The following is a 27,171-nucleotide window of genomic DNA, read 5'->3' as shown; positions in this document are numbered from 1 at the left end:
CCTCTGTGTGCGTCTGTGTGTGTGTGTGCTCCACATTTTCATTTATTTTTCCTTTTTTTTATTATTGTGCGGCCGCTGTTCATTGGTGCATTTATCGTATTTATTTGGGATTCTTATTATGCAGCGCAAATCGGAAAAGCAAAACCAAATATCGCAGTCCAAGTGCACAGCTCTTGATAGTTTATAAAAAGATATAGTGCATATTGGGCGTACTCGAGGGCCAAGCCCTGGCCAGAACAATGTCCCCTCAATCTGCACATAGCACCCATATTTAAACCACAATTGTTGAAATCCATTCGAAACACTCGCAGCTTGTGACTTTACAATATGAAATTGTGGAAATCCAAGAAGCCCATCGGTGGCTGTGTGCCCGGCAAGTCCAGCGCTCTGAAGCAGGAGCAGGAGCTGACCACCAAACAGCAGCAACAGCAGCAGCAACAGGACTCCAATGGCATTGCGCTGGCGCCCATGCTATCTGGTAAGAGCTAGCCATAGACTAGTAGTACGCTCTGAAATTCGCCAAATCAATCATGATGTATTGCGGTACCAATAATGTACTGCCACTCTCTTCGATATTGTAGTATTTAAATCAATTAGGCGCAAATTTGTAACTGTCTCAATCAAGCATGATGTATTCGCGTACCAATGATGTACTATGCCGACCCATCCTGCAATTTCTTCGAAATCAATCGTGTACGCATATGAAGCACAGTCCAAGTTTTTTACTTTCCAAATCAATCGTAATGTATGAATTGTCCAGTCCCTCCCATTTTTTGAAGTAGCCCTCCGCTCAACTTTGTGTCTTTTAAAGTCAATCATGATGTATGGATTTTCCCAGTCATCCTCAGTTTTGTAGTCTTCCAAAATAATCCTGATGTATGCATATGAAGTTGTACCCCGACAAACTTTGTGGCTTTCCACATCAGTCTTGATGTACGCATTGTCCCAGTCCCCCCTCAGTATTGTAGTCTTTCAAATCAATCATGATGTATGCATATGAACCGGCCCACCACTCAGCTTTGCAGCTTTCCAAATCAATCATGATGTACGCGATTGCCTCAGCTCCCCCCACCCTCTCAAATTTGTAGCTGGTGCCTCTGTTTTATGTTGCTTCGATTTCCCGTCGCTCAGGGTTATCGCATTTCCGCTCAAGGTATTGCGTCCCGTTGCCGCACAAAAGTGGCCCTCAAGTGCCGCGACGCATACGCTCCTAATAAGTTTTCCACGTTTTTTTTTCGTTCTACACTATTATGTTTTTATTTAGTTTTTTTTTGTTTTTTGAGTTTCTGAAGCATAACGCACTGCAGCGTATGCTATGCGTATTTGTATCTGTAAGATACATTCGCTGGGTAGCAGTTGGTCGCGAGACTTGGCTGGGCTGCTTGACGACTTGGCCGACTCTTTTCAGCAGCCAACATGTTTGACATTTTCAATTAAAAATAATTGCTCGCATTTCGTTTTCATTTCAAAAGCTAAATTTTCACTGCTATTTGTCAATTTCGTGTACTGTGCATGCGTATCTATCTCCCGGAGACTGTGCGCATGTATGTGTGTGCGAGTGTATATGTGCGTGTGCGTGAGTGTGCGTGAGTGTGTGGGCATGGAAATGGAGACCCATTGACCTGACCACTGATTCTCCATTGAGTTAAAGCGATATACAGGAAAAGTTTCTCTGCAATTAAAAGCAATAACGGCATGTTGGGCGGGCTCCTACAGGGTTTCTCTTTCGATCAATAATGTTAATATGACGTTACCAGTGTGACGATACTTCTTGTTATTGATCGTAAAATATGTCAGCTTAAGTTAAGGATGGTAAAAAAAAAGTAAAGTTTGTAAAACTATCATTGTTCAAACGTGATGTTAATGTGACGTTAACAGCCGTGCAATTAACAGCATAAGTTTTTTATGAAAACATTCTCATTCTGAAATATCGAAAGTTTATTGTTTAGAAACTTAATAGAATTAACAAAACGGACCTGTGTTACCATGCGAAATGTTAATGTGACGCTATGTTAAGGCTATGTTAGGCTCTAAGCTCTGGCAAATAATTGTTAATGTTAAATGCTAACTTTGCAGAGTGCGTAGCCGTGCACAGTTTGCGGTTCTGACCCAATTTGTGTGTCCACAAGTCTTATTTTGCACTCTGTGAAACACAACTCACGACTCACGAGCGTGCAGCTACTTTGGCAGCTTCAAGTTGCATAGATTGCCGGGATTCATCGCCACTCGGTGGCGAGTTGGAAGAGTTATGGCACATAACGTTTAACCCGGCGACCAGGGTGCTCAGCTTTGGTCGAACTCTGTTAATGAATGAAAACGAGATGCGCTGCGCTGGCAGCCCAAAGTACTTGTATCTGTGTTTCTTTGTATCTTTGTATCTGCATCTGCACATTAACGCATGCAGCTGGTTGGTGGCAAGAAGGAGGCCGGTCCGCCTCGTTGTCGTGGGGCGCGTGTGTGTGTGTGTGTGAGCTTAAATTGCATTTGATGAATTTATGGCATGGCAAGCGTAATTAAGCATTTAATTAAATATTTTGTGATGCGGCGCATTGTTGGCCACGCCATTGGCTTCCATACAATTTGCTAGCCTAATCTGCTAGCGCGGAATGCCACACAGATTGGCCGCATATTTGTGTGCGTGTGTACCGTGCAGCTGCCTGAGACAATGGCCAAAGGCTGACCCAGCTCAGTCATAGATAAGACTGCTACCATTAGCTAAAGATACTAATTGAGATACAACAGTTTGCCGATACAGATACAGATACATTTACATCCGCGCCAATTGTCACAACAAACCAAACAGGGGCGGGCACTCATAAGTGCTGTGGCATCGCCTGTTAGATGGATGGCCAGATGTCACTTGTTTACACAGCGACAACAACAGCAGCAGCAACAACAACAACAACAACAACTGCTTTAGTTTACATAACACTCAACTCTGTGCCCTCCTTGTAAACAAGGCCTGAGAAAATCTAAAGGTGCGCAGTGTCAATGCACCGCACAATGCACCAAATGGCAGCAGACCCAGAGATACCCATCCTCCAATGCTAGCCCCTACCCCTGAGCATAACCCTTATGCTACACCATCAACCCCACCTTACATACTACATATCAGCACTAGCTGCTATATTCATTTTTTATGGCTCACATTAAACACTCATCAAATCAGCTCAAAAACATTTCATAATTCGAAATGTAATTTCGACAGTGTCCACAAAAAAATCCATATTTTGGGACATACAGAAACACATAACTCTGTTAACTCTGATAACATGCCAATGTTAACATAAAGTAAATATTGTTGTGGCAGATAAAAGCATGGCATGGCATGAAAATATGGGCAGTTAGCCTAAACAGCATAAATGTTAACCGTCTGATAAAACTCTATTTAACAATTTTAGATAGATTTAATGCATCGATACTGTTAAGCCACTGTTATTCTTTTTTGTAGCAAGTAAAAGCATGCCACAGCTATCATAGATGAGCTTCTTTTATATAAATATCTAAAGACTTGGCGAATACAGTCTGATGGCCTTAACAGTCACTGTAAAGACACTGTTAACGTTTTTTTTTTTTTTTTGAGTAAAAACGCGCTGCAATTCCCTAAAATGATTTGTTTTCAGCGCACATCAATTAATCTGTTTTTAATAGTGGACTTCTGCTGCACTTTTCTATTCCCGGCCGCAACCCACTCGAATATTTGAAAGAGCAATTTGATTAGCCGACAATCGGTGAACGTGTCCGACAACAAATATGAAAAATGTCCACAAATTTATGGAATTTGTTAGATGTTTGATAAAATTAGAAAATTGAAATGCGTTCGACATTTGCATGGGCTTGCAACGACTCTAGTTTATGTTCTAGATACATTTGTATCTGCATGCAACCCAGATACTGCGCGTATCTGAAGCTTGTGTTTTTTGTTTTTAACGAGTTGCATTCGGAACATGATTAACTCGAAATGTTGGCACAATAAAAATCCAAAATAGAAATGTGAAATGTTAAATGTGAAATACTCTAGAAAATGATGTTCGCAATGCGCTTTTGCAGTGGAAACAGATCATAATTAATACGGAAATTAGTTTTATGGTCAAAAAATTGAATTTGACAAATTTACAAGATCTGCCCAAGCTGAAGCATATGCATATAAAGATATATAATCATATATATATATATATATATATATATATATATATATATATATATACAGCATATGTATAGATATGCATATCTAAGGCACTTTTGCTATAGCTGGGAATTGTTTCCTGCTCGTTTGTGTTATTTATTTTTTTCGAATCCATCAACAGGTCATTTAAATTGTTGGCGACACTTTATTGGCGATGGGTTTATTTCGAGTCTGGCATTGACTGGGCACAGCTAGCCCAGGCATCTAGGCAGGGGCATCCACTATTGAGGGGCCTTGCATTGGGCATTGCAATAAAAATCTTGCGCTCGACTTGCTCCCTTGGGGCAACCATGAGGTTGACACTCGGTCTCGCGGGTGGATTTTCCTAATGCTCGCATGTAATTTTTGTTTTCAACTGCATTCAATGAACCTCAAGACGCTTAGGGGGATACGAATTGACTAGGGATACGGGATACGACATACGGAATACGGGATACGGGATAGACAGCGGCTTGAGGGTGCGGGGGCGCAGACAAGGCGACGCGTCGCTGGCAAATGGGTAAACATGAAAATTTGTTTTTCCTATTCGACAGAGACATGTGAAAAATCGCTGAAATGCCACGATTTTAGACAATCGAACACATTTTGTAGTGTGCGTGTGTGTGCGAGTGTGTGTTTAATGTTTGTTTTTCGCCAAGCATAAACAAAAGCGAAGAGCTGCTGCCATAAGTGCGGTAAGAGCCACAGAAGTTGCCACAACAATTTGACGCAATTCAAATGAAATGAGCACAGGCGAAACCCGCCTACCCGCCGCCCCGCTGGCTATTCAAGGGGTATGCCCCTGCGGCAATTGCAGCATTTGGTTTTGTTTATGGAACTCACACACACACACACACACACACACTCACACACTCGAGTGTCTGCAATTCCGGAGGGCAACTCGTTTTCGTTTTGGTTTTCTTTTCGGCCATGCGGCAAATCCTTTTGGGTGTCGCTCTCATTAAGCTGCCACACCAAACGGAAGCAACAATGGGCGACAACTGCAACAGCAGCAGCAACAACAACAACAACAACAACACAAACAGCATCAGCTGAGTGTTAAGACAGGCTAAGGCACATGCAAAGGCAAATGACATTGACTCTCATGCACAGTGGAACCAATTGAAGAATATGTGTGCACAACTGTGGTACGCCCTTGAATCTATAAGGGGATATAGCCAGCATCATGGTAAGGTAATTGATTGCCATGACTATATCATATGGCATCTATGGTAATAATCAAATCCACATTTTATGTTTTGCTTCTCAGTATAAGTCAAAGGCTTCATAACAGGGAATTCCAAATAATATAGATATAGATAGGATATAGATAGGAACAGGTTCATAACATTTCAACCTTTATAACTTTTCTCATGCCTCAAGTGAGATATTGACTTAAGCCCAGGCTCGAGTCCAACCACAACTCACAAGCCTAGCTTTTATGTACTCCATGATCGTAGAAGAAGGCTACATCTTTTTTTTCTAGGATTTTCTTCACAAATACAAATACTTTACAACAAGATAAGCCCTGTAGATATTAACATAATGCACTCACGATTGCTTTAACTTAGCAATAACATGGCATTTATAAATATTAGTAACAGCAGTACTGTTAGCTTTTACTGTTTAAGAACTCGTACATCTCTTACAGTTAACAGAACATGACTAAAATGTTACCAGTTGCTAGTGAAAGCGCGTCATGTAGATCTGTTAAGAAGTATATATTTTCGCTTTGTTTATCTATTGCAATTGTTACAGGCATATATATCTATGTTAGTTAGAAATCAGCCGAAGATACATTTTCTTGTAACTGAGCTTCTTCTTCGCTTTTTCTATATGTGTTTCCACAGTGCGGAAAAAATGTTGCTGCTGTAGCAGTAGCAATTGTTGCTGTTGTTGATGTTGCAACTGCTGTGGCAATTGTCAGACTTTTGTTTACTTTTCTGCGCGAAATCCGCATCAACGACGTCACTTGATGTCGCACACACACACACACGCACACCACACACACACACACACACTCATAGTCTTTGAAATGTATTTAGAATTGAAAATACATAAATATTGGGGAAAAGTCTGCGCACAGAGGCCGTGCATTGTACTCGTTGATAGCAACTTCTGCATACGCATTCACATACAATATATGCGGCATACACACACACAGATCCACACACACACGCACACACATATACTCAACAAGGGCTATGAACATTTAATGCATCGGTGTGGATGCATCTTTTGGTCTTGGAAGCTGGCAGGAAAAACTGTCACAATTTCAACGTGGCTAAAAATAGTAACAAAAACAGCAGCAAATACAAATACAAATGCAATAAGCGTGCAATATTTGGGCATGCACGACTGGGAGATACCCTGTATACAGGCTGGCCTGTATGAAACGATACTGATACTCATTCAAAAAATGTTCATAGTTTAAATAAGCATAAAACGTTTTTAAAGATAGCACACAATTTCTTAGATAGAGTATTGCATTTGCGTCTGGAATTTCGGAATAAGCAAAGAGTTGTTGAAATATGAATAATCTATCAAATACACAATATTTACTAATATCTCTGAATCTGGATCAAGACTATATAGAATATCCACGTGTATATTGTTGGCGTTGGCTCCTGCATAACTTCAGGCCTGCCGCTTCAAGCGTCTACTGCATACAGGGTATACACTGAAAGGCACAGCCAGCCAAATTATCATCAACAACTTCATCATCATGATCCACAACAGCATTTTCATCACACACAAGGCACACGATTAATGTAATTTGTTGCTGTTTTTGTTTTGCTGCGAGCTGTTGTTGTTTTTTTTGTTCATGTCGTTGTTGTTGTTTTTGTTGTCGTCTACCGTTTGGATTAATTTGTAGATTTTGTGGCGGACGTCGACTGCTAGAGCACGACCAAGACTCCAACTCCCGTCTCCTGTCTCCTGTCTCCGGTCTCATCTTCCATATCCCATCTGCCGTCTCCCCAGTGTCGACTCCACGCATTCAGCATAATTATTGTCTGTTGCCGGGGCGCAGTTCTATGTGCAGCTGTAAATGTATCTGTATCTGTATCTGTATCTGTGGCTGCAGCTTTAGCTGTATCTGCATCTGTATGACATGCAGCTTCCATAAGTTCGATGTCGTCGTTGTCGCCAGCCCTTGCGATTTTTGTCAACGCCCTCTGCACGTGTTGATTATGAATGCCGAGAATGCGCAGCGAGTTCTCAGTTCTCAGAGTGACAAATATTTAAGAGCAGACAGCTGTGAGCTTATAGATACTAGGTATATCCGCTCTCTCTTTGTTAGATTCTCCAAGGTGGAATCGAGTCGAAAGTTCTTGTATTCTAGCTCAGGGCCTTTCTTGAGTAGCAAGCTATTTATTGTCCGATCTAGAGAATTAAAGTTTCGAGACTTTAAGCTGGCATAGTAGGATCTGTGTACAAGTCTCCCGCTCTACTAGGTTCCGAGATGGACGGGTTCCTATAGTCAGATGGATGGACAGACAGACGGACATATCAAGAATATATATGGTTTATATGGTCCGAGTTGTTACTGGAACAAATACAAGTATTATATCGTATTACGAAATTTCTCGTGTCGGCTCTCGTTCTTACTCTCGCACGAGAGCTAAACTCCTTCATTTTCTTTTTGCGCTGCTTTCATAAACGTTCAACTGGCAGATCAGTTGCTTTGTTAAAGGGTTTAAAGGGTGACTTTTCTTATGAGTTTTACTTCCAATTCACCCTCTGCAACATAACTATCTATCTGGGCGATATTGTAACATTTTATGACCACATGCATATGAATTTTATAACTTGACTGCTTTCTGTTCCACAGATTTATGTTAGTTTAGGGCATATTGAAATCTATCTGATAAGCTTTATAACTAACTATGTATATATTGATTCCACCCCCAATGTATTTACTTGTCCAGTTATCAGTCGATCGGGGGAAAACGCCTTTCATTATGTCAACAGTAAAGTTGAATATCCATTCGAATGCAAATGGTTATTGCAGTCGACTGGAAAACCTTATCAAGTCAAACGAAACCCAAAAATAACCCCCCCCCCCCACCAAAAAAAAAAGAAAAAATTGATTCAATACGTGCGTTTGCTATGCGACCGAGGATTGGTTATGGGCTATTAACATTTCGGGGCATAAATCTGTGCCCCTTGCAGTTGCAAGTACATGGTTGCAATGAGAGCGCGATAAGAGAGACTGCATGGGAAATTGTCGCATTTGGGAAGCGAAGCGGGCAATTGGACACTTGGGTGCAATAGTGGGCGGCTGGTGCTGGGGGTGGGTTGCAACTGGTCGCCTATGCAAATGAAAATGTTGTGTTGCATGTTTTATTTGCATTGGCTCTTCATTAGGTGAACTTTGGTGGCGACAGTCAACGGCTGCCTGAACTGCTTCTCGCCCCCCCCCCCCCCCCCCCCCCCTTGGCCCTCTGATCCCACTTAGGGGCTGGCCCGGCTCCATATAAAAGGAGCTGACGCCGCGGCGACAACGACTCGTACGGGCATAAATCAATTCACTCGCCTGACTCGCGAATACTCGCGAATATTTTCAGCAAAACGGCGTAATAATGAGCACATATCTTACCATATGCACATATGTACGTGCATACATATGAATATGCATACATACGCATAATGATATACACATACATACATAGCCATGAGGCAGGCCTTTGTCTACTGTCTCCAGCCCATTCACAATTAATACAGGGCCCTACTGCCTTGTGCCGGAGTCGGAACTGCTGGCGCAAATACAATTTCAGCTGCCTAACATGAGCTCATCTGTTTTTAACAGCGCTTCAATAATAAAAACTGTTTAGTCATTACATTGGTATGTTAATAAGAGCAGGCTTTATTGTCTCCAGCTTATTTACATAGGTAAACAGAATACATATATGTAGTTTACATTCCAATTTTAACATAGCTTATAAATAATTAAAATATTTGTGGCGTGCTTTTTAGCAGAATCCATCTATAAAAAGCGTATCGTTTCTTTAACAGTTGCCTAACAAAGCTTTTACATACAAATATCTATGCATTTAACCGTCGATAACAGCAAGCTATTTGCCTCTATGCTGTCTATCAGCACAGTAAAATAAATAAATGCAATATATTTACAGCTGTTAAACAGATGGCACAGCTGCTTAGCATTCAGATGTTAATAACAGTGTGCTATGGACTAACAGATGTTAAATTAATTTAATCAGTGTACATATATTACTCTACTCATAATTTGTCTTAGCAGCACTCTAAGTACATGAAGCCACTTAACATGTGTTAAAGCTGTTAGTAACAGCGCGCCACACCTTTTTAACGATACTTGACGCTATTCACTTAAACTAGTTCATTCGGTTGGCTCTCTGCGCTGCGAGTTCCACCCTGCGGGTTTTTTATGAAGCTCAACGCATAAATGTCAACGTCTCGCTAAATACTTGAGGATCTCCCAATGCAGTAGCTGCAACTGCTGCATGCCACAGCCAATGCAGCACTCCCCCGTGAGTGCGTTTTTTGCACGCAGTGCTTGTCCCGCTTCCGCCAGCGACCCGCCTCATCAGTTCAGTTCAGTTCAGCCGAGTTGAGTTGAGTTCTGAGTTGTGTTTAGTTCAGCTCAGTTCAGTTCAGTTCAACGGCTGTTGCACTTTGGCTGCCCTTGCATCAGTCCTGGTCCCCGGTTTGGGGGCATGTGTGCGGCGCTCGTTGCGCCGCATTTTGTTGCGGCTTTATCAGATGTTGACATTTTTGCGGAACCACACTTGAGTTCATTTGCAATAATTGGTTTTTCTTGTTGTCTTCGCCTGTCGCCTCCGCAGCCCCTTGGGGCCAAGCCGACTAACCCTCACCTCCCGCCATCCCCCCTGCGAGAAAGGGAGCAGTCACACACAATATAGATTGTGTTGTGAAATTTTTGACATACATATTTTCGAAAAGCCCTACACTCTGTAACTGTCGTCCATTATGAAGTGCAAGAGTTAATGGACACATGAATATTACAAGTCGGGGCGCGTCAGCTATTTGGCACAATTGCCCTCTGCTCTAAGTACCCTTTCTTCTTCATCTTCCCCCCGGCCACAGGTTCTGGCTCTTAACATGTTTATTGCGCCAGCACAGGGAATAACAAACAGTCGAGCTGTCCATCGACTCGTGCGTCAATCAATCGACACAAGTTTCTTTGGCCCAGATCGAAGTTAAGGGGAACACCTGTCGAAGGGGCGAGAATACGAAATAGCATAAATTGGGGCATAAGATAAATACTCTCGTCTAGAATATGGAATGATCTCTTAAAATAGATACATAAGTAAGAATCTACTCCATTTTAAGAGAAATAAATATTTTTTAAATTGTCTTAATGCAGATTTAACTGCTACCTTCAGGTTACTGTCAAAGTTCATGTTAGTTAACCAAAGTACTTGAATTTACTCCATGCATATTTGTATATGCCTGTAAAAGCTTATGTTAGGTGACCGGAAGCTTATGCTACGTCTTCCAGTTTACAAGTCTGGCAACGCTAAGTAGAGAATTTGGGACGTATACAAGTTATGTATAACTCTTGGGCTTTGTCATTTTCTTTTCTGGCCAATTATTAAACAGTTAGTTAAGCTACATGTTTAATATGTCAAGTGCATAAGCTAAGGAGCATGTAATAATCAAATTTTGAATTTTGGGATAACAGCTACTTAGCTGTTGATTAAGGCAGGAATTGAAGGTGGCTGTTCATTTTGACAGGAGGAGACAGGAAGAGAGAGAGAGAGAGAGAGAGAGAGTTTAAGTAAAATATACTTGCAACATATCTGAGATCATAAAAAGATGAATATATGTATTCCAGTAAAAAGTTCAAGGCATAAAAATACCAGCACGCTGGAGTCTTTATAGTTAGAGAGAAAGAGAGAGTGAGAAAGAGAGAGAGAGAGAGGGAATTGGTGCCACTCTTTGAGATTTTGAATGATGTCTATTTTCAAAGTAAATGTGGCAAAGCGTTCGCTGGAATGTTTCGCTGCAAATGTGCCGCAAAAACAACGCAACGGCAGCAAAAAACGACCCCCAGCGAACTGGCTGTCAGTCAGTCAATCAATCAGTCAGTCAGTCAATCAGTCGCTCAATATCTTTAGCTGATGTTGATGCTGAGCGCCTGGGCGGCCTTCAAGTGCTGCCATTCAAGTGTCCAACTGTTCATCTATTTTAATCGGGCCTGCCAAGTGTGCTGCGCACTGTTTTAATTGCCAGGATTAGCCCTAGTCAGGAAGTTGGCCATGCTGGGCCAATTGGGCCCGGCTGCAGCCGCCCCTGCCCCGGAGGCATGCGCTGGCCAAGCCCGTGCAACGTTGCGGCTGAGCGCAATTTCCGCCTTGCAACATGCAAGGCGCAACTGTCGCCGATAAATTTAACTGCAACTGCGACTGCGACTGCCGGCTGCAGCAGGCAAATGCCAAAAAGCGTTTGCACATGAGCTGCGAGTGGCCATAAAAGCGAGCGAACGGCCATAACCCAAGCAGAGCACCAAAATAGTTTTTAATGATTGCCCACACCCACTCCCCACTTCCCGCTCACCCACAACTCCCAATCGCAACCCCAAAAGTAAGCACCCGCCCCTCAATGGCTCTTAGGTATTGCCAGACGTCTTTTAAACGGAACTGCAAATGGCAACGCGAATTTGCCTGTCAATTGGCAATTTCCTAATGAAGCAGTCACCCAAAAAGTTTGTCACCCGCAACAAATTGAGAGCAACTGGAATGGAACTGTGTGGAAACAAATGGAATGGAACAGTTTTTACTTTAGATGTGAATTGATGGGAATGAAACGGCATGGATTAAGAAATGTTTGAGTTCGGTTTTGAGGAAAACATAGATCATAAATATAATAAAACAAATATATCATAAAAATGTTAAAAATATTTCGTCTAATCAAAGGGAAATATGAATTTGGACGAATCAGAATGTCAGGATCCAATTGATGTCCTGTTTAAAGAAACCACAGACATAATGTTTGATTAAGTAATGCCAGATTTCAGCTGCCATTTGGCAATAACATTAAAATATAAGTTTTTAAGTTTATAGTCGATGCAAAACCTTCGGTAGTGCCGCCGCCTCGACGGATTCTGGTTGAATTGCCCAAATTTGAAAAAGCCACATAAATATGTGCACATATATTAAAATATATGTGCATACATATGTATGTGTGTGTACTTTGGCTGAAACTGAGCATACACATGATTTCCGCTCGGCATATTCAATGAATTATGTCAAAAAGCACAACAGCAAAAAAAGAAAAAAAATAAATAAATAATAAAAGAAAATCAAGACGAAAACGTGTAGCTGCTGGTGGAAATCAAAATGAAAAGCCACATAAAAATAGCAAAAAAAAAAAAAAAATAAATAAAAAAAGAACGAAAGAAAAACAAGAACTAAATAGAAAAGGCGTTCCAAAAGCCAAAAGCGAGAAGAATTGTAAATATAGAAATGTAAAATGTAAAATGACTTCAAAGCGAATGCGCCAAGTGGCCAAAAAGGAAGCGGCCAAAATGTCAGAAGAGCTGCTAAAAAATGGCGAAAAAAATAAAAAACAATTAAGAGGTTCTAGTCGGGAGCTCCCGACTAGGGGATACCCTGAATCCTCTTCTTCCAACATCAAATTAATATATATATTCTATTTTAGAAGCTATATGTCAAGTTTTGTGACTCTAGCTCTTATTATTTACCAAAATTACCCAAAAAATAGGATATCAATATCGATTTTTATCGATTGCTTGGAAACGGAGCAAGTTATCGATTATCGGAAACAAATTCGATCTGCGCAGGAGAGCATCTACATCTAAAATTTCAGGTCTCTAGTTCTTATAGGTTTTGAGATCCTTGAGTTCATACTCACGGACGGACAGACGGGCGGACGGAGGGACGGACGGACATGGCTAGATCAACTCGGCTATTGATGCTGATCAAGAATATATATACTTTATGGGGTCGGAGATGCTTCCTTCTGCCTGTTACATACATTTGGATTTTGCACAAATACAATATACCCTTATACCCATTTTTAATGGGTTCAGGGTATAATAAACAGCCCCAGCCCCCAAACCCGCGCCCTCCTCAAGCCCAGCTGACGAGCAAACAAATTCAATGAATAGAAATGAAATACACAGCGAAAAGTAGGAACAAAAAGCGATATATATGCACGAGTATCTACACGCATCTAGGCAAATGTATCTTACAGATACATTTGTTGTTGTGCTTGGCAAATGAAGCGAAACGTACAAATTTTAACGTTACGTTTTTTAGCTTCTCCGCCCTTGTCTTTGGCTTGTTTTTTTTTTTTATTCATTGTTTTTGTTTTTGGTTGATTTTCCTTTATTTTGTTGTTTTTCTTTTTTTTTTTTTGCCTAATTATTGTTTTTGTTTTTCATACTCGGGCGGGCATTAAGAAAAACTTTATGCGCCATTGAAGCGTTCGAAAATAAAAGTCGCGTCCGCAGCGGCCCTCGTTTACGTCAAAGTTCTATATGCCTAAAAGCATGTGTGTGTGAGTGTATGTGTGTGTGTGCTTGTGTGTGTGCGTATGTGTTTTGGCTAAGGTGTGCGTTTGCTCTGGCCCCACATGGAGGGCAACGCCGCAATTGTAGCAGATCGCGCATACGCCGTGTGCCACAAAAGCGTTGCCACATCGTTAAAGCAAAGCAAACGAATGCAAGCCTGATTAGCAAGGGGCTGCCACACTGTTCCTTAAAATGCACAGTGGCATACTGTATATTTGTAAATGTAAATGCTAATCCTTGGTTTATTTCAATCCCAACTCTGTTTAACATTTCCTCAATGCAATTTCAACTAGTTTTCATTCAGCATAGAATCGAGTCGCATAAAGTTAAATGTCTTAGATTCGAAACATTCTTTTGTGCTATTGCACCGAGAGATATTTGTGTCATTTTAATGAAACCATTTGGAGCACTGCGAATAGCACAGCCGAAAGCATTTGGAAAATTCATTAGCCCAGTTCTGAATGGAATGTACGTAAACTTCGAATCTGGACTGGATCTGCATGTAGGAACTGGAAAACTTTATCCATTGCACAAAAGAATAACTTCTGTTTAAATAAATTTAACAAAAAAAAAGTCCATATTTCTAGTTAAAATAAAAAAATATGGACTTATCCTGTCTGTTGTGTATTCGCGAGCTTGAGCTTGACAATGGAATTTCATATCTTAGATAGTCAGGCCTAAAGCGAGGTTGAGCTCAGTTTTCCCCATACTTGAGTGGAAAACTAAGGCTAAATCAGGTCTGCAGGTGGATTTGATTTGTATCATTATTATTAAAATATCTGTGAGCTAGTTGCTTAATATTAATATTATTAATACCCTAGATTGATTTGGGGTCCATACACCATATGTTTATCCTATTCAGTGGGTATCCAAGGCCCAGTTAGGCTGTATGGGCTCTATATAAGATCTACTTGGGACAAAGAGAGAATCGCGCCATTTGCATTGGCTTGCGAAAAACAGAAAACACATGAAAATTTCATAAAGATTAATTAGTTTATTATTTTGAATGTTTTTGTTGTGCTTTTCTTCTTCTTCTGCTGCTGCTGATTGTTGTATTTTATTTCGTTGGAATTTTAATTGACACACTGGCAACGCCGAAGGTCATTGGCTTATTGAACATGAACGTGGGCAATATGCTAAGAACTTTAATGACTCACCCCATGGCAATTATTGGCCAGGTGGGCGTGTCCGCGCCTTGGAGGGGCTTGGACGGCTGCTGTTCGCCTGCCGGAAAGGCGAAAATTCCATGGCGAAATGTGTGTTGGATCGCTTTGATCTTCGGGCGCTACTTTTTGGTGTTCTTTTCTGGTATCGTTTATATTTGTATTTGTATTTTATTTTTTTCGGTTGATGAATAAATTAAGAAATGCATGAGGCGAAGAGCCCCCAAGACCCAACCAGCTACGGCCACCGACACCGCCCCCGCCCCCGCCCGAGTTGACTGCAGCCGTCATCTGGTCGGTCGTCTTGCTCTGCCTTTGACAGCCGTTGGCAAAAATTATGATCTGGTGGAGTGGTGGGGGCGGGTGAGGGGTGTTTGGGCTGGTGTAGGCGCGGTCAATGAACGTCTTTGTCTGGCGAACACCTTTGATGTTGATTTTACGCCATGCTACTCATCACTGATTACATTTGCTACCATTTCTCCCTCTTTTTTTTTCTCGCACATCTCTTGCAGTTGACCGCGCGATGAGCCCCGCGCAATCCGAAGACTCCGGCCTGGCACCGGAACGGGGCACCACCTATGCAACGATCACGCTGCCGCGCAATGCCCTCCATTTGGCCATCAATTTTGCAGGTAAGCCATGCAGCAAAGGGACGACTGGGAGATTGGGAAGTGGGCCTCGTAACCGGACATCGTGTGGCACATTCAAGTGCCGGACAAAAGGCAGCCCACAGCCAAAAATGAAAAAAAGAGAAAACCCACTTATGCATTAACTCAACATTATGATGGCGCCGCGTTAGAATTTCCAGCCAGAAAACTCTTTAAAGCATCAGCTCGATATTGAAAACAGCAGCCCGCATATTTGGCGCACAATTTGATTGTTCAATATTTAGTTGTTCGTAATTTTTGACAGCTATCAGTTGGACTTCGAATTGATTGAAAGATTTTTCAATTATTTGATAATTATGTCAGATCAATTTGCAGGCCCAAGTCTAAGGGTTGAATAAAAATCATACAATTATGACATTTATTAATATAGCCAACCATAGTTTAGTTTGGAAGTGCCAAATTTATAAAGTTTTTCATTATTCTGTGATTTAATAACATAAATAATATAAATTTTAACAGCAGACTCATTTAAATGTTACGTTATTAACACGCTGTTATTTACAGTAGAGCTCTATGTTAATATAAGGTCTGTAAGTTATCTATGTTAATTGTAGCTAAAAAAAAATTTGAAACTAAACTAAAGATTACGATTTTTTTATATTTCAGAAGGGAACATTTGAATAGAAGAAAGGGCATACTGAGAGGTTTATTCTCGCAACGAGTAGCTAGGGTAGAATAGTAAATAATTTAACACTAGTACAATTTAAATATTATATCGCGTACCCTTGCAGACGACTACATAGTATATCAACTATTATGAGAAATATAGATTGAAGCATCATTCAAGTGCTGTCAGCCTTAGCAATAAACAGACGCTTCTGAATCCAAACACAATTCAAATTCAAACAGTTTGCACTTTGAAGCTATGGCAGCATATTGACTTAACACTGACATTAACATTAACAGCGTCACTTTAACATGCAAATGTTAGCAGGCATATATGTAATCGCTTCTCAACAATGTTTATGTTTGTTTGGCCACAGTTTTACTCGTCTGCTAGGAATTATGTATCTTATAGATACGTGTAGGGGAATAGATATAAAGTATATCTAGCTGTACAAATCATCATCATATATAATGCATGCTATTCTATTCTATTACTGTTTTTTTTTTCTAGCTTTTCTTAGATTTATATACCGAGTACTCAATGAATATAGGTAAATTGGGTATAATGTTTGTGGGCATATATATGTAACAGGCAGAAGAACCCACAAAATATGAATACCATATAATTTTCAACAGCTCGAATCAGTCGTATCTAATCATGTTTGTCCGATCATATATGTTCCGCTCTGGGTATCTGCTTCCATTTTCATTATAAATAATAATTTCGACAACTCAAGATATGTTATAAACAGTTAGATATATCGAGCTTAGGGTATAGGTTCTCATATGGTATATATACACTTTGTTATATACACACATTGTTATATGCCAAACTTAAGCCCTGATACTGTCATACAGATCGGACTCCAAACACCGAAGTTACACACACATGGGGACAAAGTGAAAAAAAACACAGCCGCAGCATAAAGTGCGATGATTGGAACTTGATTACGGCTCAGAGTAGCTGCTAGTCGCACAGCCCCGACTGAGCACTCTTCCTAGTAATCAGATTTTTTATTCATAGTTCTTTCGACTGTTTATGAACTATTGAGTCACAAGCAATTTATTTACTTGCTACAAAATGGGCTGGCCCAGCTTCAATTTGCGGTTCTTGTTTCGGCTTTCATATTATTATTTTTTGGTGGGTGGAGGGGCGTTTGTGGGTGAAGGGGTCGGTCGGTCTTGATCTCCAGCCAAAAGTGGGCCGATGCGATTTGAATGCGGAACGCGTTCGCGTCGATAACGCGGGGCAGCGCTTGTCGTCGCCGTCGCCGTCGAGATGCGCTGCCAAAATAAATCATCATTTCAATCTGCCGCCAACACCCCCCCCTCCACCCCCTCCACACCACCTCTCTCCCACATCCCCCTCGCCCAGCCGCCCGCAGGCGTGGCGCGTCTGTCGACTGCCAGACATTATAATACATATTTCGTCTGCAGTCGTGGCTGTTGTCTGTAGTCTAGAATTTGTTCATATCGTTTCCCTGACTAATCTCGAAATATTGCGAGAGCGCCAACTGATTTGGCATGGCTGGGCCGACAACTTGCCGCATGTGGCATGCCGCTGACAGAGAGAGCGAGAGAGAGAGTGAGAGAGTGAGAGACTGGGCTTAACCCTAGCGTGTTCCAGCTGGCCCAAAGCTAGCCCAGAGTCTGGACTGCGTCGTCTGACGTAAGCGTCTTCAGTGTCTGCGACGATGACGTCTTGTCGTCGCCCTCAATTAAGCTGGCCATAATGTAGAGGGGGCGGGGCAGGGTTGTCTACTATTTTTTTATTTTTTGGGCTGGCAACTTGCCAGCGGCCGCACATCCATTCGCAGTGGCTGCCCTCTGCGCGTTGTTTGTCATAACAACAAGTCGGCCAGTCGCTTTTTAAGCATATATTTATTTACGAGTAGTTCTCATGCTCTCACAGAGAGGGTATTTCAGCTTTGTCATGAAGTGTGTAACACACAGGGCATATATGCTCCTGATCAGCAGAATAGATATAGCTTCTTGTCTCTCAGTCTTGGGGCTCACATCACAAAGCTTTGCAGGCATAGGCCGAATCGGACAACTTTCGGGTATATTTTTTAGTTCTATCTGTCAAATATATTAAGAAATTTCAATGAAACTTGCAGATACAAGGGTATTCAAGCTTCGGCCTGTCTTGTTTGGCTTTCGTTTTTATTTATTTCCCAATTTTTGTATTTGGCCAAAAGGCGCGCCTGTGTCGCCCGACGAGCCGCTGACAGAATTGGTAATGGAGACCAAGGCAGCAGACGGCAAGTGCTTCGAACGGAGCTGGCCAAAGCTGAACATGATAAGAAACCAGAAATTTAAAAGCTTTATTAACTCTAGACGAAACTAAGCCCAAGCGTTGCACAAATATGTGCAGAAATATCTGAAGAATGTGCAAGAAACTACGAAAGAGCTTTCAAGAGCATTTTATAGGGCAATCTTCTAAGAAATAATTGCAATATTCATAATATAAACCATAAAATAAGGGCTGAACTGTTTTTGAAGCGAACCAGTTCCAATCTGAAACACATGTTACCCTTGAGTCGAAGCTGGAAACGAGCCCAACCTTAGTTTTAAAGAAGATGTACTTTTTATGTATGTAAATATTATAACAATATTTGGGAGGCTTTCAGAAAACTCTCACAATATTTGTAGTACCAAGAACATGCAGAATGAACTAGTTCGGCATATGAACATTTTTTAAAAGGTCTGAAGGCCTTTAATACGAATTGAAAAACAAACAATTTTATGAATTTCGATAAGGTTAACAACCAACAGATGAACTAGTAAAAGAATAATTAGTTGCTCATGTAAGACTTGCAGGTGATAAGTAGTTCACAATAGTTTGTAGTTCACTTGCAGGTGAACTAGTTAAAGATGAATTAGTAGCGCATGTAAGATTTGTAGGTGAACTAATTAAAGAACAGTTAGTAGCACACGTTTGATTCGATTGATGGGAATTGTTTGTGTGAGGAGTTTTCCAGCAGCAGCTGTCAGAGAACTGCTGGCGGCGACTGTGGCAGTGCTCGAAGGCGGCTCGCGATTAGATAAATGAGCTATCATTTGATTTACACCTGGAATTTTGTTTATTTGAACAGCCTAATTGGCGAAGATTAAACGTGTATTGATTTACGATTTTACAACACCCGCAGAGCGCAATGATCTGTCCTATCCACCTGTTATTGGAGCCCTCAATCCTGTGGGTCATGCGGCCGACTTTCTGGCGCCGGGCGATCGCCTGCACCAAATCGATGGCATCTCGACAATCGGGCTCAGCAATCAGAAGATCATGAATATGCTGTGCGCCACCGGAGCGGACACGGCACCGGCCATAGTGGAGATCGAGTACTCGCTGCCCGAATGCAGTAAGTGTGATCGGCGTTGATCGGAGCTCATCTACTCACGTGTTTCACTTGTGTCTTGGTTGTTGTTGCAGCAGTTTCCCAAAATAGTCTGTATGTTACCTCGAAACTGGCACAGATCACCGTGGAGCGGGAGAGCGGCTGCCTGGGCTTAACGTTGCGGGGCGGCGCCGACTATCCGCTGATTGTGACGCACGTGAGACTGCACGGCCCCGTCTACAAGACCGGCCGGATCAAGCCCGGCGATCGTCTGCTGCGCGTCGATAATGTGAGTATTCCAAGCACCACGTGATGGCTAACACCTGCCAGGCTGACAGGCGCTTCCGTTTGTGCCATATTCGTAAACGCTTCTCTCTCCCTCTCCCTCTCCCTCTCCCTATTTAGATCTCGCTCATTGGCAAGACGCTGGCCGAGGCGCAGCAGATCATTAAATGCGGCCACGTTTCCGGCTACACCAATCTCACCATTGAGTACGACGTCTCGGTCGTGCAGAGCGTCGAGTTCTCAATGGGGCCGCTGCTCATCGAGATCGAGCGACCGCTGAATGATAAATTGGGCCTGGTGCTGTGCAACTATACGAGCTCCGCCACCAGCTCCGCGGGCGCCGCCACCAGCACTGACAAAATAGACGAGGTTGCCCAATCGGGCATCTATATTGCCAGCATACTACCCGCCAGTATTGCCGATCGGTGAGTATTACGAGCAAGAGTTCGATTGCTGCCCCTTCTCTTTATCCATTTGCCAAACGCATCAGCAGCTGTTCCGAATTCCACGCGTATCCAAAACGAAAGAGTGAATTGATTTCGATCGTTAAAATTTAGTTTACCGTTTTCAAAGATATTACTAAAAGAATCTATTAAAATTAATTAAGTATAAACAGTAAAAGCAAATTAAAGATTATTTCTATACTACGTAAGCTTTAAATGTTTAGTCTTATCAAAAATCTTATAAAAAATCAAAATATATTCGTAAAATTTCATGCGATAATATTGTCTATAAAGAAACTCACCGGGCTTATAATGCGACAAAATTTCTTTTAGTTTTCTCTTTCGTTCAAATGCGGAATCAAAGTTTGAATATTTGCCAATTTTGAAAGATTTTCCAAAACTATTTTAAGAACAAGCTTAACTAGTGCAAACAGAATTTAAGCGCAACCAACTTAATGCACACATTTCACACGAACCAGAGCTGCCATATTGTTGCCTTAAACTAGTCTGGCAACACTTAAGCTCATCGACAGCCTGTTAGCTGGCGTGGGAAATCTAGATTAAAATGACAAACACATGAGCTGCAATAAATTATGTTATGCTGCCATATTGAAAATTGAAAAACTGAACAAATGCAATTTGGTCTGTTTCGTGTTGCAGCTGCGGCGCCTTATCAGTCGGCGATCAGGTGCTCTCCATTGATGACACAATGATCGAGCACACGGCCTACAGTCCCGACGAGGTCATGACCATATTGGACACCAGCACTGGACGCGGCTACACACAGATGCAGATCATGCCGGCACATGCGCTCGCGCGACGCGGTAAGTTCCAGCGCCAACTCCAACTCCTTTCCCAGCTAGTCTCCCTCCCCTCTCCCCCTCCCCCTCCCTCTCCCGTCTTCGTCTCTTTTTGGCTATCGAACTGATCCAATCGGCGGCTGCTTGTGCAACGCCAAAAGCCTGCCAAGGCGCCCAACCAAAAATGGTGCCTTGAAGGTCTCGTTGCGTGGGCGTTTGGCTAATGAACAGTCGACGAACAACAAATAAAACAATGCGCTGTCGAGGGTTGCTCAAAGAGTTTTGGTCTTTGCTTTTGTTCGAAATTGATTTGCTATTCGTATTAGAAATCCTTAAATAAAGCTGTCTTTAGACTCTTTTGGAATTGTTTTTCTAATCTTAACTTTTTCTAGCTCAATCATGAAGACATTTTCTGCAATTTATATTTGAGATCTCTCAGAACTCTTTCAAAATCTCCTAAAATATAGTAAGCATTTCTTTAAGTTTTCCAGCTATTAAAACTAAACCGCTTTTCAAGCGAAATATGTCTTTAATCGGATTTTCTTCATAAGATATTGCTGCTTGCAACAAATAAAATAGTCTTAAGCATTTATAACTGCCAACTGCAATCAACAATTCTCAAACTTTTCTCAATTTTCTTTGAGCAGCCCTCGCTGAATGTCAATCAATTTGTAGCTGAGTGCGATGCAAAGACGAATAATTCGTTTTCGGGGACGACAATGGGCCGACTACTTAGGGCCGTAAATTCTTTGGTAGCCCGGTAGTGGGGGCACCCACACACACACACACACACACACACACATGCTGGCTAAGCTGTGGATTAGTTGCAGTCAAAGTTGGCTGAACTATTTCTCACACATGGCCATCAGAGCAGAAGGCATCCCATCCCAGCCATTCCCCTTAAAAGCTTTTGGCCAAGTTTGGGCAGGCAAGTCTTCAGCCGGGCAGGCCGTAAATAGTGGAGAGGCGACAGCTGGGCACAGTGGGGCGGCGGGCATCTATAAATACAGCTAAACAGCATTTACTTTAATCTTCTTCTCGCCCCTCTGCAACGCAGGTCACACGACGCTGGGCAGCCCCAAGTATAGCTTCAGCACGCTGGAATCACGCAAGTCCACAGGCAGGCAGCGCCAGCGTTTCGTGCGCAAGAGCTCCCTGCCGCTGGAAGGGAACGGAGGCGGTGCCGGGCACACGAGCAGCTTGGGCCTGTGCCGGGCGGAGAGTTTTCCGGTGCTGCTGGACTGCAGCCAGGGCGCCGGCATTGTGCTGGGCGCAGCGAGCAGCTGCGGACGAGCCGTTAGCATTGCCCAGATCCTGCCCGATTCGGTGGCCGATCGCAGCGGCTGCATCCAGCCGGGCGATCGCATTGTGGCCATCAATAAGATGTACAGCCTGGACGCGGCTGCGATGCGCCAGCTGCTGGACGGACGCGCCGGCAGCGGTGCGCCCGCTGCGGCCAACTGGCTGGAGCTGGAGGTGGAGTTCGATATGCCCGATGCGGTGGTGCCCTCCAGCGGCGTCTTCAACGTGAAGCTGCTTCGCGCGGCCAAGTGCGGCCTGGGCCTCAGTGTGAGCGGCTCCAGTCATGCGGGTCTGGTCATATCCGATGTCAAAATGGGCAGTCCCGCCCATCGCTGTGGCTCGCTGCGACCGGGCGACATACTGCTAGCCGTGGATCAGCATCCCGTGCAGCATTTCAATGTGGATGCCTTGCTGAAGGAGCTGCCCACGCCGACGCCGACGCCGACGAGCAGCGCGGACTACACCACGCTGACCATCAAGCGGGTGGTGCTGCCCGACTTTCTGCCCAGCCCCATCTACAGCAACTGCACCACCAGCACCAGCGGCGCCGTGGTCGCCGGCGAGAATGAGCTCTACAGCAGCGCCTATGTGGCCGGCAAGTATGGCGAGGGCAAGTACAACGATTGCGTCTCGCTCAAGTCGAGCACGCCGCAGCCGGATTACTTCCGCGGCGCCAGCCTGGACGAGACGGGCAGCCTGCAGTCCGTGCAGCTGCGGCATGCGGCGCCAAATGGCGGCTGGCCAACGGGCAATGGCTGCTCGAACAGTCGCTCCTTTGCCGGTGCGCCGAACACACAGAGTCTGACCACGGAGCTGCCCGTGGAGGAGGAGGATGAACAGGACGAGGATGATCAGCAGCAGTCGCAGTCGCAGCCGCATCACGGCCCATACGCCGGCTACGAGCTGAATCGCTATGCCAGGTGAGTGACCCACATTGCCAGCGCGGAACAAGTGCAGCAAGCTAATGCTCTCAATGCTCTACGATAGCGTGGACTGCACGGCCTTGCCGCCGCCCATGGAGAGCAAGGTGTACGGCTCGGCGGCCAGTTCGAGCAGCAAGAGCAGCGGCAGCAGCCTGCATCAGATCATCTTTACGGTGCGCCTGGAGCCCAAGGGCGGACTCCTGGGCATAACGCTGGCGGGCAGCGAGGACATCACCAAGCCCATAACCATAAGCGGCCTCGTGGAGGGTAAGTGAGCAGTCGCCAATTCGTGGCACTAACTAAAGATGGATGCACTTGCTCCACGCTCACGCTCTGCTTGCAGGCGGCATTGCACACAAGAATGGCCAAATCCATGTCGGCGATCAGCTGCTGGCCATCGATGAGCACTCCGTGCAGGGCATGCCGCTCTCGCATGCCACCAGCCAGCTGCACAATCTGGGCGACCTGGTCGACCTGAAGATACTGCGTAGCCACGACATCAACAACAGCGCCAGCGGCAACTGCAGCCTGCCGGCCAACCAGGCGATCTATGCCAAGGTGCAGCGTCGCCCGCGCAGTCCCTCGGCCAACACCGAGGCAAGCAACAGCAATGCCAAGGATCAGCAGCAGCAACAGCAGCAGCAGCGCGTGTTCCATGTCACACTTTACAAGGATAAAGTCTACGATGACTATGGCTTCTCAGTCTCGGACGGGCTCTACGAGCGCGGCGTCTTCATCAATCGCATACGGAGCGGCGGACCCGCAGACATGTGCGGCCAGCTGAAGCCCTTCGATCGCATCATGCAGGCAAGTGTAGTTCGTCAGCTAGATCCTTGGCCAACCCAATCAACTCCCCCACGTTCACAGGTCAACGAGATGAAGACCCAGGACTTTGACTGCTGCCTCACCGTGCCGCTGATCGCCGCCGCCGGCGACAAGATCGAGATGATCATGCAGCGCTCCGAGTGAGCGACGATCCATGTTTCGCTCGAGAGGCCCAAAGTTTCGTTCTAACTTTTCTTTTCTTTACTATTTTTTTTTAATCTTTAACTAGTTGTATCTTAAGTCTTAAAGCTAAGTGCCATTTTTTTTGTATCTAACCGCCGAGTTCCCTTTCCGGATGCAAAACTGATCTGATCATCGACCCAAGCCCACCCACCCACTTTCTGATATGCCTTGACTAATTTTAGCGACAATAAGTGCCAAGTGCCTGCAAGTTTTTTTTTTTTTTATAATAATATATATACATAATTATATATATACATCTATATATATAGCGAGAGACTAATATACCAACGATTGTCTACCATAACCAAATAAAAAAGAGAGAGACATTTCATCATTAAATAGCTCCATACGAAAATAATACATAGTTCCAGATTTATTTAAATTAATGTTATTTATATGAACAAAAAAAAGTTTCAAAAAGTCAACTTAAATGAACCTCAAGATGTTTCCAGCCCAGAACCCATAAATGGGTAAAATGTGTATACTAGTTCTGCCTTAAGACAGCTTCTCCGATCCCATAAAGTATCAAATATTAGGTTTATATCATCGTATATCGATGTACAAAATTGTTATATATATATTTTCGATATTTCACCATTTCCACAATATCGATATTTATCGATTTTGAGGCTTTTGAAGCTAAACTCGCACTTGCAGCATATATAGATGAGATATATTTAATTTCTTTCAAAATTGAACAGGAAATTGATTCTTATAGGAGGACTCTTGCCATTTTGTACATTTCCAAATACCCCTTAAGGCTCTACGATATGGAGCTCAGTTTTCAAAGGGTTAGTTTTATTTAAAATAATTCAAACTCCTTTTAATCCTTTGCTCAATTTCTGCAAATTGTATATTTTGTGCAGAAAAGTGGCAACGCCGCAGCGGGAAACTAGCGAAAGAGTTGCCAGACTGTTCAGAAACTGCCAATTGCAAGCTTTATTTTATTTAGTGTTTGACAGCATGTTAAAGTAGCTGTCAGCTTTGACAAAAACAATCAGCGCAAAGATTTAATCGTGGGCGAAAATTCGATTTGATTTACTTTTCAAATGGTTATTATTCAAATATCATGAATGTAGTTTGTGCGGACAGGTGCCCAAAAATCCTCTTATGTTAGAAGCTTAACCTTTTACTGTTAACAGGCTGATCGGAGCATAATCTCTAGACTATTTTTCGACCTACAGCACTTTGGAGGCACGTTTCTGTCGATCAAGTGGAATTTATTACTTATCTCATTTGTTACTAGGTTGGCATATCGCCCCCAGGTTCCTCTGGGGCTGCTCCGGTTACGTTATTCAATAATGCACTTTGAGATCGTAAACAAATATGTGCGCAAATGTCATACGCAGAAAAATGTCCGGACGTCAACGCCCTTCTGTCCCTCTACGGCAACGATTATCGATGAGTTTCTGGAAAAAACAAATTTTCTGAAATGCAATAAAAACAAACGCATTATATTTACAGAAGTAAACATTCACATATCAGCACGCCGATCCATAAGTAATACTTAAAACGGAAACGTTTTCAATACCCTGTAGCCAATATAAGCAAATGGAATGCACCAGAAGGTGGAACAGGAATCGAGGCACTAAGGTTCTTATATCATATGTATGGGCAGATAAATAAATTAATTAGTTAAAATAATGGCTATCCAATCGAACTCGGCTAGCTTCATGCTTGAGCTCACTCTACAAATGTAGGGTATAGAAAGTATCGCCTAAGGGTTACTTTTACGATGGTAACAAACTAACTGTTAAAATGAAAGTCAAACTATTACGAAAGGATCGAATTGCTAAAAGTATCACAGGTATTCATTGTAGGCTTAACAGGGTATCTTAGGGATCGTACATATGTTTTTTCTGTAATCTGAGAATGCAAGCGTCTGTCAAAGATTGCGCCTGATAGTTCTTAGTAGAAATATATCAAATCTATTTTTAAAGCAAAGCTAACCACTGTGCAGCGCCCCGCTGTCCGCTGCCCCTTGAGCAAATCCCCAGCGCGAGAGCCAGAGAGAGGGAGAGGGGTCATGTAAAAACAAAAAGAACAAAAACAACAACAAGAATGATGTGCAAAGCGAACGATGATAAGCTAACTGAGCTGGTTTATTCTGGGCGCTCTGCTCCAGCAGCAGTGGAGCCAATTGACGTCAATGGCGCATCGAGATCCTGGTGGAAAAGTCAAGCGGCCAGCGAGCCGGTAAACACCTTTGCCAATGGACTTTGAACAATTGTTTGTTTGTTTTTGCCGAATCGAATCCGTAACGGAACCAGATCGCTGATAACGGGCAGCCACCCGCTTCGCAGGCATTGACAGCAACTGCAATGTGCTCCCCCTCCCTACACACACACACACACACGCGCGCGCTTAAATGGGAGGCTTGCCAGCAGAGCGCTTGACACAGTTTCTATTTGTGTTTGGCCGATTGGCAAGCGATAAGCGCGCTCCACTGTACAGTCATCTCTCTGGGCAAGGTCTTATCTGTACAAAATTCCAAATATGTAGTCTTTGTCGCTGTCATTTTTGGGCGCTTCTTCCTCACGCTATACTGTCTGTTACAGCGCTGAGTTGGCGAAGAAGCTTTAAGCTTCGCTGCAAGCTTTCGGCTTGGCGGCGCAGCGACTTTGATCTTCGACGGCTGCTGCGTCGCATCGTGCTTATCGTGTTGTTAAAGTGCATCTAACAGCGACGTTGCAGTCGCAGTCGCAGTCGCTGCCGCGACGCGTTTTGTACTTTGCATCCAAGCGTGCGCTTAGCGGGGGGTTGTTGAGCGCGGCAAGGCGAACGGGGCGGGTTAAGCTTATCTCAGTGCCGTTATACCCCGCTCAGCAGCAGCAGCAGCAGCGACGTCCGAGGCCGAAGCTCAAGTCGTTGGGCATACAAATTGCGTGGCGTGCAGCTGATCGGCTCAGTGCTGTGTCGGTCGTCGGACGCA

The 27,171-nt window shown here is 43.5% G+C and overlaps 1 protein-coding gene across 2 annotated transcripts; it reads left to right on the top strand.

Annotated features, from left to right (window-relative positions):
• Positions 1 to 16: 16 nt before the first annotated feature.
• On the top strand, positions 17 to 24,420 carry LOC115768685 (glutamate receptor-interacting protein 1). Of its 2 annotated transcripts, none has more exons than XM_030713371.1 (10): positions 17 to 478; positions 15,379 to 15,498; positions 19,290 to 19,502; positions 19,577 to 19,767; positions 19,884 to 20,188; positions 20,867 to 21,030; positions 22,064 to 23,228; positions 23,296 to 23,498; positions 23,575 to 24,038; positions 24,099 to 24,420. In XM_030713371.1, exons 1-10 carry the CDS (start codon positions 328 to 330, stop codon positions 24,198 to 24,200), a joined length of 3,078 nt encoding a protein of 1,025 aa, XP_030569231.1. In that variant the 5' UTR covers positions 17 to 327; the 3' UTR covers positions 24,201 to 24,420. The 2 variants fall into 2 exon arrangements, with proteins under 2 accessions (XP_030569231.1, XP_030569230.1); XM_030713370.1 differs by having other exon boundaries at positions 19,574 to 19,767.
• Positions 24,421 to 27,171: the final 2,751 nt, after the last annotated feature.

Source organism: Drosophila novamexicana, unplaced genomic scaffold, assembly GCF_003285875.2.
Source record: "Drosophila novamexicana strain 15010-1031.04,08,12 unplaced genomic scaffold, DnovRS2.1 tig00001929-arrow-arrow-pilon, whole genome shotgun sequence".
Classification (NCBI taxonomy): Eukaryota; Metazoa; Arthropoda; class Insecta; order Diptera; family Drosophilidae; genus Drosophila; species Drosophila novamexicana.
This window is presented reverse-complemented; position numbering and strand designations above follow the sequence as displayed.